Source organism: Bos taurus, chromosome 14, assembly GCF_002263795.3.
Source record: "Bos taurus isolate L1 Dominette 01449 registration number 42190680 breed Hereford chromosome 14, ARS-UCD2.0, whole genome shotgun sequence".
Classification (NCBI taxonomy): domain Eukaryota; kingdom Metazoa; phylum Chordata; class Mammalia; order Artiodactyla; family Bovidae; genus Bos; species Bos taurus.
The window spans coordinates 31,029,697-31,043,359 of NC_037341.1; the positions used below are offsets into that span (position 1 = coordinate 31,029,697).

General features: G+C 36.2%; 1 protein-coding gene across 6 annotated transcripts in view; it reads left to right on the plus strand.

Moving 5' to 3' along the window:
- SGK3 (serum/glucocorticoid regulated kinase family member 3) overlaps positions 1-13,663 on the plus strand; it is a 109,641-nt gene that overhangs the window by 84,262 nt on the left and 11,716 nt on the right. For 5 of the 6 annotated variants that reach the window (XM_005215455.5, XM_015474460.3, XM_015474461.2 and 2 more), the window contains 7 exons: positions 3,076-3,125; positions 5,593-5,650; positions 10,834-10,917; positions 11,027-11,158; positions 12,159-12,271; positions 12,365-12,401; positions 13,239-13,325. In XM_005215455.5, the coding sequence (XP_005215512.1) occupies positions 3,076-3,125; positions 5,593-5,650; positions 10,834-10,917; positions 11,027-11,158; positions 12,159-12,271; positions 12,365-12,401; positions 13,239-13,325 (561 nt within the window). The remainder of the gene's footprint in view (positions 1-3,075; positions 3,126-5,592; positions 5,651-10,833; positions 10,918-11,026; positions 11,159-12,158; positions 12,272-12,364; positions 12,402-13,238; positions 13,326-13,663) is intronic. The other variant, XM_005215457.5, reaches the window with a different exon arrangement.

Below are 13,663 nucleotides of genomic sequence, written 5' to 3' on the forward strand. Positions count from 1 at the left end.
TAGTAAGTTAGAAATATCCCTATTATCAACAACCCAACCTATTTTTATTATTTCAGTGATTTTCTTTCTAATATATGAAAGATTTCTTAATATATGAATTTTTTAATTACCTGATTTTAATTGTACAACATATACAGTTTTGTGTTCTGCTCTGTTAACTTTACATCATACTTTTTGATCATCATGTATCTTCATCAAGATCATTGTAACTTGAAATGGTGAATTTTGACCAGCAGAAGAGGGCTTTTCAACCAGAACACTACATACCTCTTTCTCTGCTTTGTCAGGTTTTGATACGTAGAGCAGTCAATTATACATGTGCTGGTTGGCATTGACTAAGTTTTATTGCTGTAGGTATATGCACATAATTAATATGTATTCTGAATAAAGAATAGATATTTTTTTTAATGAATTGTGATATAGTAAGTTTGTGCTTTCTTAGGAAGACATTTTTAACATATACTTTAAAAGGTTATATTAGAAAGGTAAATTACCATAATTTAACTCAGGATTATTATGTAGCAGTTAAAAGTACATTATTAAAAAAGTATAATTGCAAGTGTTTATAAATATGATAATACCTTTATAATTGATTCATGCTATTGGTAAATACATACATGAAAATGAGAGATGTACAGTTTTGTCTTTATAATATTTTAATTTTGTCATGGTGCTGTTTTTCTAATTTAAAAGGTAATGTCATTACCCACAGATAAAATCTTCATTTGAAAAATAGACATGACTACTAGAAAGTAGTTCTGATTCTCTAAGAGGGCCCTCAGTTAAGAGAAAAGGTTTAACTCTTTCCATTTGTGACAGGGTTGCTCCTAGGACAATGTAAAAGGATATTTTAATTTCATATATGCGCAGTTGGTCAAAAGAGAAATAACCAGCTGGGAAAACATAGTAAATAAACATAAGAAGGAAAAATATCTGTGTTAAAAAAAAGCTCATACAAATGAATTTTCGAAAAGAATGATATTTAAGACTGTAGTAGATTAAAGGAACAGGACCATGAAGAAATAACTCTTGGTAAACAAATATATGGGAAAATGTTCAACCTTGATGCCAGTAGCAAATAAAAGTTTTAAATGACAGGTTTTTTTCCTCTACCAAATTAACAAAAATGTCAAGAAACTGAAATGCACCAGGACTAATAAGGGTAAGGTAAGATGGGCATCCTTGGGCCTTACTGGCGTTATCATTTTATGCAGCTCTTGGAAAGCAATTTGGCAAAGTGTATCAAACATGAAAATAATTCATGTCACTTAGGAGTTGATGTAAATGAAACAACCCTTCTCACAGAAAAAAGCAAAGATGTTCACTTTAGTATGATTTATAATGAAAAGTTAGAATCAGTTTGAACATTCATCAAATAGTGATTGTCCCTATATATTGTACATTTAAAAAATATTTCTAAGGATGGTATTATTTTGACATACCATTAAATGAAATCAGGTATAAAACTTTTCATGCAAATTTACACAGTGTGAGCACGGTCAGTTTTTAGAAGTTAATGCAAAAGCTATATGGAGGTGCTAGAAGTATTTGTAATCAAATTACTTGTTAGTATGGATTTTTAAAGATTTTTAATAGTTTACTACTATTCAAAAAATATTTTAAGGAGTGAAATTTATGTAACCATGATTTTTTTTGTTAATCATGTTGAGCGTGTGTAGGTGTAGGTCATGTGAAGAATATCTTGCACTGCTGTAGGAAAATGCTTTTTGAAGAAGGAACCAGACTAAGAGAAATTGCTGGGTTCTGGCTCCTGTTCTGGCTCTGTTGACTTTAGATCCAGATTTTGTTTCTTGTTTCATCCATAAAATCTGGAACTTGGACTAGGATCTTTTGCTGTTTTAAAATACCAATAGAAAGAACCTCTCCAAAAAAAAAAAAAAATCCTTGCTTCATCTTCTACTTGTAAATATTTATTTTTTATTTTTTAATTAAAATTCGTAGGAAATGTATCAGTTTGGTGCCAGCATTGTTACTTTATAAGAAGCATATACTTTAGACCCTTTGCCCTTAATTTAAAAAAATAACTTGTTTTCTAGAAATTGTAAGTTGCAAATGAATTTAAGTGGGAATATATATGACATATGTCTCTAATAAGAAATTTGCTTAAAATTGTTGATTCTGATTAAAGAGAATGTTTTTAAAAACTTATTTTATATAATCTTATATGATGTATAATTGTACAAGGCTCTGGTAAATGTGCATATTTGAGACATCTCTGATTTAATTCTTTGAATATATTAAGAATTTCATAGTTTTTTGAAGCAGAATTCACTTCCATTTGGCTTTTGTGAAAAGTGCTCACTGTAAAAGGATCACTAGTTTAATCTTTTGGGATTTTGAGTTAAATTTCTAGCTAATTATTAGTGAGCTAGAATTTTATTAGTTAAATTGCTTTATGGTATGCTATATTAATAGGTGAGTAAAGATTTGCTTCTAAGTTAATAGGAGAGATTAAATGTACTTTGCTACTGTTATAATAAGAGAAGCCTATCTAAAAATTAGGTACTATCATAATACTGGAATTAGGGAGAAAAGCATTCTTGGTTTTATGTGCTTGCTTTAGAAGTAAATTTACCTCCTCCCAAATTAAAACTTTAATCCAGCATTTGCAGTTATAATCATCACATTATCATTTCTTATCTTTAATAATAGCTTATTAAAATATATGAAAATTTAAAAACAAAAGCTATTTTAACCAGTCTTTTAATGTAAAAAAAAGATACCTCTTAAATTGTTATTTCAGTGCCCGCCTCTTCTAAGGAGCTTTCTGCAGTTTACTTCATTCATTTGCCATCTTTGAGCTTGATTTCTGCCTTACCTTTTCCCTTACAACTTCTCTTGAAATTTATCATTAAAATGATTGTTTATGTTGATTGTGTATCTTTCCAAGACTGTATGCATTTATGGAGAATTAAAGCTTTAGGTTTAACATGGCAAATATCTGTGATATAGTTATGTGTATTTTACTTCAGAAATATCCATTGACTGATAACCTTTGAAAATTCAGTAAGAATGTTAAATTCTTCTTTTTTTTTTTTTTTTCCGTCCCAACAGCTACTCTCTACCTCACAGAACATCAACCTGGGACCATCTGGAAATCCTCAGTAGGTTTAATTTGTTTCAACAGTCTAAATGGATTTGAGGAAGATCCTTTTTTGTAAATGTGCAGATGTACATAATTATACCAGTTTAACTGGAAGCCTGTGAAACAGAACTGTGGTTACAGTGACTGTTGTACTGTCATACACTTTTCTGATTCACTGCTCTAGCTTCTCTTTGTTATAGTAGAGCTCTGAGGAGTTTTTAATCCACAGATTGTTGATTGGGTTCTGCTGTTTTGCCATCGTCACTTTCCTGGTGTGTGGGTGTGTATGTGTGTGTGTAAGATGAGTAGACCATATTTCCCCGAGGAACAGAAGTCCTGGGAGGCACTTGGGAAGTACTCTGGCAAAAACATCTGTGCAGGCCTAATTGATATTCTCCTGCTACCCAATGTCATCAGTACAGCCCTGGTTGTTAGCCAGCTTGGTCCAGAGGAGACTTGATGGAAATCAGCATATGAAAAGCTATTAAACTTTTTTTTTTTTTCCAGTTTCTCCCATAGTCCCATATTTATTTGAACCCAGGGGAAACATTTTGGAGAACACCAGGAGTGGCAAATGTAGGCTTCACTTTAAGGTTCCACTCCAACAGTTCATTGGGATATGGAGGAGTCCAAGGCCACTTCTGGCTCTGAGGAGGAGGGCCCTGACAGATGAGTGATGACTGCTGTGGGTTACAAGAAGAGTGTAGTGTGGGTCTCCTCATAATTATCCTTCCAGGCTTACCAGATTAATTCTAAAGAATACTGTCTTAGCCCAGCATACTGTGCTGCTTCTCTCACCCTTTTGGTTCACTTAGAGAATGAGTATGAAGTGAAGTGAAAGTCGCTCAGTCGTATCCGACTCTGTGACCCCACAGACTGTACAGTCCATGGAATTCTTCAGGCCAGGATACTGGAGTAGCCGTTCCCTCCTCCAGGGCATCTTTCCAACCCAGGGATTGAACCCAGGTCTTCTGCATGCAGGTGGATTCTTTACCAGCTGAGCCACCACGGAAGCCCAGTGAGTATAGACAGAAGAAATGATAAAGGAGACTAAAGAAAGAATAATTAGTAAGGTAGGAAACCAGCAATGTGGTATTATAAAAGCAGATGAAGACAGGGAATAAATAACTGTTGACGTTGCTGATAGGGTGGGTTAGATGACGATTGAGAATGGATCGTTGAATTTAATGTCACGGGTGACTTCTATGAGCAGTTTCAGTCGTATGGTGGATACAAGAGAGTTTGTCAGGCAGCACAAAATGGAAATATGCTTCCAGTTAGGGTTTGTCACCAACAATTAACAATAGGACTTTGGCTGTGGCCTCGGTGTGTTTACTGTGTTTGAAGGATTTGCATGTTTTTTCACTATTACATTTGTTCAAAAAATTATTTCAGTATTTCAGCATATCATTAGAGAACAAAATAGTTCAAAGAGCAAGTTCTAGAAGAAGAAAAACACCTAAGCTTAGTTAAGTATTTATCTCCATAATCCTGACTGGTTATTATTTAACCCAGACCTGGTATTACTGTCATGTTTGTATTGACTTTGTTTTGGTAATTAATTGAAGGACATTTAAAATGTGAATGGAGTCATTTCACTCTCCCTAGTCCAATTTAGGAATTCATCCTCCGTTAAAGAAAACAGCTCTTCTGGCTACTTAAGTTCAACTTTGTGCAGCCATCTGTTTTTGCCTACATACAGCCAATGCTGCTTTTAACCTGAGGTTAAGATAAAAATCAAAAGGCTGTCATAGTATTCTTCCTGCCTTCTCGATTCCTGGCTTTTCTGCATTACCATCTATTAGAATAAGTAGAGCGTCCTTTTATTTTTAACATGCAGGTAGTGTGTATGCAGAACACTGGTGAGTTTTCCTCCATCAGAAAATTTTCTTAGGGACTTCACCAGGTATTCCTACTAGTAACTTTGTTTTCATAATAATTTCCAGACTACTTAGTCCTTGAAATATATCACTGATTTATCTAGTCATTCAGTTTCCTTATTAACAATATTGTGAGGTTTATGGTTAATAAAAGTGATTTGCTACATTGAGTTCAAAATGACAGATCTTGTATAGACAGACCTTTTTCTCCCAAAAAGTCTATTACTGAAGCTCTTCTTAAGCCAAACTTAACAAAGCTTAAAGAAAATGACAAAATCTCTTATCTAACCAGAAAGTAGGTATTATTACTATTCATTATTACCCACTCCAGTATTCTTGCCTGGAAAGTTCCATGGACAGAGGAGCCTGGAAGGCTACACTCCATGGGGTCACAAAGAGACGGACATGCCTGAGTGACTATCACTCATTCACTCATTACCTTTTTTATAGTAAAAATGAGATCCTACCAGTGTAAAGGCTGGAGTTCTCATGCTGAAGTGTACCCAGATTTACTTATTAAGGAGTGAAGTATTAAAAACTATTGAAAAGTTAACATCCTATCAGTTTTCTTGGAGACTAATTCTTGTCATTTTTCATTTATTTCAGTGCTAAACCAACAGACTTTGATTTCTTAAAAGTTATTGGAAAAGGCAGCTTTGGCAAGGTAAGAGTCTTTTTATTTTTTCTTCAGTAAATTAATACTTTAAAAATGCATGCTTTTTAAAAATTAATTGTAGAGTCCCCCTGCCAATGCAGAAGACACAGGTTCAATCTATGGGTCAGGAAGATCCTCTGGAGTAGGAAATGACAACCCACAACCCACTCCAGTACCCTTGCCTGGAAAATTCCATGGACAGAGTAGCCTGCTGGGCTGTCGTCCATGGGACCACACAGAGTCAGATGTGACTAAGCACACACACACACAGTGATTTACAATGTTGTATTAGTTTCTGCTGTACAGCAAAGTGAATCTAGATAGATGGAGATTCTGTTTCCATATAGGTCATTACAGAATACTGAATAGAGTTCCCTGTGCTATACAGTAGGTTCTTACTATCTATTTTTTATACAGTAGTGTATTTATGTCAATCACAATCTCCCAATTTATCTTCTCCCGCCCTTTCCACACTGATAACCATAAATTTGTTTTCTGTATCTGTGACTGTTTCTCTTTTGTAGATAAGTTCATTTGTACCAGTTTTTTAGATTCCACATAAAAGTGATACCATACAATATTTGTTTTTCTCTCTTTGACTTACTTCACTCAGTATAACAATCTCTAGGTCTCTCCATGTTGCTGCAAATGGGATTATTCCATTCTTTTTTATGGCTAAGTATTATTTCATTGTGTATTTGTACCACATCTTCTTTATTCATTCCTCCATCAATGGGATGGACATTTAATTTGCTCCTGTGTCCTGGCTATTGCAGATAGGGTTGTAATGAACATTAGGTGCATGCATTCTCTTGAATTCTAGTTTTCTTTGGGATATATGCTCAGGAATGGGATTTCTGGGTTATATGGTAGCTCTATTTTTAGTTTTTAAGCAGTTTCCATACTGATCTCCATAGTGGCTGTACCAGTTTATAGGGGAATGCATGATTTATATATGGGATACCATGGCGCTTTTTGGTATGCAGGATATAGAATTAAGATGCTTTCTCTACCTTCAAAGAACTGACAGAATAATTCAAGATACAAGGCATCTACTCAGATTCTAACCTAAAATTTATTTGTTCGATGAGTATTTTGTTGAGCACCTCGGTGCTAAGCACTGTTCTGCTCCGTGTTAGATAGTGTTGAACAAAAATGACATACTTTGTACCTTTGTGATGCCTACATCCTATTGAGGGAAATAGTCAATTAAAAATATGCGGTCAAGTAAATAATTACATGTAGTAATGGAGCTGTGCAGGGGATGAAGATTAGAGTGAAGAGACAGGAGAGTAGGCAGTCGGGGGGAAGCCCCTACTTAGGTGAGTTAGTCAAGGATAGCTTTATGCATATATATACACACACATACATATTTTGGCTACACTGACACATGGGGGCTTCTTTAGTTGCAGGCATGGGCTTAGTTGCTCCACGGCACGTGGGATCTTAGTTCCCCAAACTGGGGATTGAACCCGCATCCTCTGCATTGGAAGGTGGATTCTTAACCATTGGGCCACCAGGGAAGTCCCTAAGGATGACTTCTTTGAAGAGGTATTATTTAAGTTGAGGCCATAAAGACATCAGTGAGCAGCTGTGTTAACAGCAGTTGGAGAAGGAAAGGGAAGTTTGAGACCCCTGTCCCTCTTCGTGCAGTGAATATTGAGTGAATCACGAAAGTTGACAGTGTGCCACAGCAAGAAGAATCCCTAAAGCCAGAAGCATCATAGATGGAAGTTGTCAGAATCATCAAATGTATTTAAGTTCCTTTTTTGCATTATACTTCAATCTGTAGTAAAAATAAATATGTATGTGTTTAATTATAGTGTACTATATTCATAGCTTCCAGTATCTAGATCTGGTTTGTTTTCTGAGTTCCCTAGAGACCAGAAACTGTGACCATAAAATTAAACCCGTGTGTGTTCATTAATTCAGCAAATATATGTTTGCCACCTGCTACACGCTGGGCATTGTGCTAAAATAAGCTATAGAAAAGTAGAAGTGCATCTTGCTGTCAAAATGCTCACAGTCTGTTGGAACGTTAGAGATAGTCTACTGTTAAAGACAGAGAGCATTATCTTTCAGAAAGCTCACGTTTGGACCTAGAGTCAAATAGATCTATCTAGTGTATATAATGTGAGGCATAGGGTCACACTTCACTTTTTTCCTCATGAATGTCAGCTGGTCCTACACAGTTCATTGAAAAGATTTTTCTTTCCCTCTCACTCTGCAGGGTAACCTCCATCATGTATCCAGTGTCCATATATGTGTTGGATCTGTTTCTAGATTTTGTTTTATACTTGTTTCTAGATTTTATATTTTGTTTCATTAACTGATTTGTCTATCCTTGGACCAGTACCACATTGTCTTAAAAATGAAGGTTGATATTCAACAGAACATCTCGCCTTGCTCCTCTTCAAGAGACTCTTCTTAGCCCTTTGTATACCAGTCTTAGGTTTTAGAATTAGCATGTTAAGTTCCCCAAGATTCTTTTGGATTTTGATCAATTGCTTTGAATCTGTAGATCAATTTGGAAAGAATTGTCGTCTTACCAGTATTGAGTCTTCCAGTCCATGATCATGGCATATCCCTTTGTTAATTTAATTCATCTTAAGCTTTTGTTGGTAGTGTTTTGTGGCATTATGTATTTGATTTTTATGTGTCTTTAATTGAGTGTATTCCTTTGTGTTTCATTTTTTATGCGGTGAGAACTGGTGTTAAACCTGGAAGCTGAATATACGCATTACCTGTGACACACTGGTTCTCCTCTAAGCTGTGTAGCCACCAGTAATGTTGCACATACTCACTAGGAAAGGCGTGTCCCAGAATATTCATAAGCTTCATTGTTCATCATCTAAATGTCACTGAAAGAGTGGATAAATTGTGGTATGTCTTTGGAATGCGGTACTCTGCACAGTAATGAAATATGAAAGCAGTGCTATTGGTTTGGCCAAAAAGTTCATTTGGGTTTCCTGTAATATTGTGTGGAAAAACCCGAATGCACTTCTTGGCCAATCCAATACATATCACAATGTGAACATGTTATATAGAGTGAAAGAAGTCAGGCAGGCATAACATTATCTATGTGATTCCAATATATAAAATTCATAGACAAAACTCACCTGTTTTACTGCAAATGAAAATAGTAGTCATCTTTGAGGAAGAAAGGATGAATCATTTCTGGAATAGGGCAAATGGGAGGCCTCAGGCTGCTCACAGTGTTTGGGTTTTTTGACCTGAAAGTGATTACACAGTGTGTCCGTTTTGTAATAATTTATTGAGCTGTAATGTTTGTGAGTTTTTCTACATGCATATTATGTTTAATAAAAGCTTTAAATCTAGCAAAATGCTTAGACACCAGCAAAGTACAATAAAACAAAAGCAGAGTACACAAAAGAAAAAAAAGCAAGCAGAAATGTAGATTCACAATGAAGGTGAAAAATAGAAAAATATGTATGACAAACTAAAATAAATAATGGGAATCTCATATTCTAAGCTTTTCTGCAAATGGTGGTCTTGGTTCCACTTTTCATTTGCCCATCTGTTTCTTAACTGTCTATTCTCCACATCTACTAATGTGCTGAAAAAAATGCCTGCCATCAAGGTACTTCCTTAGTTGCCACATTCTTTGAATTACTTTCTCAGAACAAACTTGAAGATGAACCAATCAGAGTAGAGAAGGGAAGGTCAGGTGAGTGGGAGCTGTCAAGAAAAGAAAAAACAATGTAAGAAAGAAGGAACATTCAATGGAGTCAAGTATTGTAGGGAGCAAAAGCCTGAGAAATGAGAGAGATGCCAGCAGTTGAACTGAGGAAATGTATACCCTGAAGGTATTCTTGACTTTGTTTTTATGAGTAAGAAGCATCTTAATCAATAGACTTTATTTTTCAGAACCATTTTAGATTTACCAAAAAAAAAAAAACTGAGTAGAGAGAAAATTCAGGGGGACTTCTCTGATGGTTGAGTACCTAAGACTCCAAGCTCCTAATGCATGGGGCCTGGTTTTGATCCTTGATCAGGAAACTAGATCCCATATGCTGGAACTAAAAATCCTACATGCCATGAGAAAGACCCAGCACAGTCAAATAAAATAAATATTTTTTAAATTTTTTAAAAAAGAAAGTTCAGAGAATTTCCAAACCACCAGTTTGCTCTATTTAGTAACATTTTACATCAGTATGGTACATTTGTTCCAAGCAGTGGACCAATATTGATCCATAATTATGGACTCAAGCCCATCATTTATTCAGATTTCCTTAGTTTTTACCCAGTGTCCTGTTTTTTTGTCCCATCCAGGACATTAAGTTATCATGTCTCCTTAGGACTTTTCTTGTGTTTGAGGGCCTTGATGGTTTTGAGAAGCACCGGTTAAGTGTATTGTAAGACATCTGTCTGTTGTTGGAGTTTGGTGTTTTTCTCAAGACCAGACTGATTACAGATATAAGCGAGGAAGACCACAGATATACTGAAAAGTAAGGCCCAGCATTGTCACCAGTGGCAGATCATCTCAAGACGTTTTGAAATGGATCAGCTGATAGTTACCCAACTTGTAGGGTGTCTTGAATCCCTTAAAATTTATTTCTAAAACTTTGGAGTATGTCTGCCTTTTTTCTGGGGCAAGATCTTCTAAGTTTCTTCACATCCATGATGTCTGTGTGCACTGCAGCCCATTATAGAATCTCAGCTACATACGGTGTTTGTTTCTCTGAGTGCTTCTAAATTTGAAACCTATAAGAGAAATCCAAATGTTAAAATGAAAATGCATTTTGATCACTGAGAAACCATTTTCTTCTCTCTCTTTTTTTTTAATGTAGCCATGAAATTTATAGCCTCAGTGTTTTCCAAAGACACCTTGGGACTCAGGGCTAGCATACACACACACACAAACACACACATTTCTCAAGCAGTATAGATTTTGATACTTAAACTTAGTAAAAACCTTAACCATTAGCATGTTAAGTGACAAACGATGCCTGGCTCTTTAAATCATCTACATTTCTTTGGTTTTAGTAAAATATCTAAGGAAAAGTGGAGTTGTAGAAACAAATTAGGGATTTTCAGCTTTCAAAATAAAAACATTACATTATCTAGGTCTGTTGTGGACTTTATTTTTATAAAATATTGACTTAGTGATAAGTGAATTGTCTCTGTCAAAACATTGATATTTCTAACAGCACAATCTTTAAATATAACAGGTTCTTCTTGCAAAACGGAAACTGGATGGAAAATTTTATGCTGTCAAAGTGTTACAGAAAAAGATAGTTCTCAATAGAAAAGAGGTAAAATAAAATAGCTTTGTTTTTCCTATATCCATCTTCTCAGTTAACAGAATTGTTTTCTGGTGTATAATGCAAGTTGATTTTTTTTACCTTTTTTTTTTTTAAACAGCAAAAACACATTATGGCTGAACGAAATGTGCTCTTGAAAAATGTGAAACATCCGTTTTTGGTTGGATTACATTATTCTTTCCAAACAACTGAAAAGCTTTATTTTGTTCTGGATTTTGTTAATGGAGGAGAGGTGAGTAATTAGTGTTTCAGTATTGATGATGTTTAGGGAAAAAGAAGGTAGAAGAAAGCCCAATGAGAGAGATCATTGTTTTAGAACCTAAAGATTTAGAGTAAGAACCTAGGGCAAATTTAGCTTAGGCAGGTAACCTGATGACTAGAGGGTAGGTTGTAAGAAATGAACTGAAGGGACATCCCTGGTGATCCAGTGGTTAAGAGTCTGCCTTCTAATGGGGGACACAGATTCAATCCCTTGTCAGGGAACTAAGATCCCACATGCTGTGGGGCAGCTAAGCCCATGTGCCACAACAAGAGAAGCCTGTGTGTACCACAGTGAAGACCCAGCACAGCCAAAAAGTGAAAAAAGACAACTGGAGAATCCCTCTGCCACTGAGCTTCAGCCAGTTGCTACCACGCTGAATTTAGGCTTAATGGTTCAGAGACCCGCACCCCCCATTTCCTTTCGCCCCCTGCCCGAAGTAAAACTATGAATTTTTACCCAAAAAAATGTTCCCAGTTTTTAAATGTTACCAGTTATTTTAGATTTTTCTGAAAATAGTATTTGGTTCAAACAAATTATATCTGTGGGTTCCGTTTGGTCTGCCAGCCACTAGTTCCCAATTTCTGAATAGTATTTGGTTTAATTCAAATAATAGTCCAAAAAGATCAAGTTAAGATAATTAACATGGAAAAATCAAGATCATTGGTCTTCATTAATAATCTTTTCTAGAGGGGTTGCCTGGTGTGGTGGGGATACTGCCACACTTGAGAATTGAGTGGTAAATAGATGAGTAAGTTAGCAAGAGCAGGGAAAGAGTTACGGTTGAAGAGAGAATGATTGCTGGGCGGATGGGGGACAAAGGCGAGGGAGTGTCAGAATTCTGTACTTTGGTGCTTTTTTATCTCATGTTCAAAGTAACGAAAATAAATCCTGTTTTTATATTTACAGAGTATATTTGTCTCACTTTATGTGTGAATTATCTTAGTATTCATTTTTTACTTCAATTTTATAGCTGTTTTTTCACTTACAAAGAGAGCGGTCCTTTCCTGAACACAGAGCTCGGTTTTATGCTGCTGAGATTGCCAGTGCATTGGGTTACTTGCACTCCATCAAAATAGTGTACAGGTAAACTTTTTAAATTGCACTTCTGAAATGTCTTTTTATTATTTTGTTTCAGTTCAAATTGAGTTTTGCTTTTCTTTCCTTTTAATTTGATAGAGACTTGAAACCAGAAAATATTCTCTTGGATTCAATAGTAAGTATTGGCTTTTAAAAATCTGCTGGTTCACGATTCTTGTTGATGTTATGCTTAGTGAAAAAGAGTCAGCCTCAGAGGTTCCCACTGTGTGATTCCATATAATGGAACACATGTTCCATTCATACATCAGTGTTTTATATAATATTCTCGAAAAGTCCAAACCAGAGAGATGGAGAACAGATTAGTAGTTGTAAGGGGACCAGGGACTAAGGGATAGGAGAGTTAACAAATAAAGCGGTAACATAAGAGAGTTCTTTTGTTCCTTTGGGTTGATGAAAGTTTTCTGATTGTAGAGGTCGTTACACAAATCTATATATCTATTGCCTAGAGCTACACACAGGGCTTCCCTGGTGGCTCAGTGGTAAAGAATCCACCTGCAATGCAAGAGATGTGAGTTCAACTATTGGGTCAGGAAGATCCCCTGGAGAAGGAAACGGCAGCCCACTCTAGTATTCTTGCCTGGGAGATCCCACGGACAGAGGAGCCTGGCAGGCTATTTTCCATGGGGTCATGAAAGAGTCGGACACGACTCAGCAGCTAAAACAACACATGCATACATGCAAAAAAAGAGTGAAAACTGAATAAGGGTGGCAGTCTAGCTAACGGAATTGTACCAGTATCAGTTTCCTGATTCTGACACTGTCCTACATTATATAGGCTGTCAGCACGGGGTGGGTGGGAGGAGGGAGAAGCTGGGGGAAGGGGACATGGAGCTTTGTGTACTCTTTTTTGCGGTTTCCTTTTGGTCTATGATTATTTCAAAATCAAATGTTCTTTAAAAGTGTCAATTTATATCCATGCATTGTTTTATTTTACTGCCCCTGTATTTGTCAGGGACATGTCGTCTTAACAGATTTTGGGCTTTGTAAAGAAGGAATTGCTATTTCTGACACCACAACAACATTTTGTGGGACACCAGAGGTAAGAAATTTATCTCATTTGTCATTCATGGAATTACACCTGAAATGCAAAACTGAATCACATATTGTGTATATAAAATTTGAAATCAAAAAAGTAAAGAGACTTCTCTGGTGGTCCAGTGGTTAGGACTCTATGCTTCCACTGCAGGCATCATGGGTTCAATCCCTGCTTGGGGAGCTAAGATCCTGCATGCCTCATGCTGCTGCTGCTGCTGCTAAGTCGCTTCAGTCGTGTCCAACTCTGTGCGACCCCATAGACGGCAGCCCGTCAGGCTCCCCCGTCCCTGGGATTCTCCAGGCAAAAACACTGAAGTGGGTTGCCATTTTCTTCTCCAATGC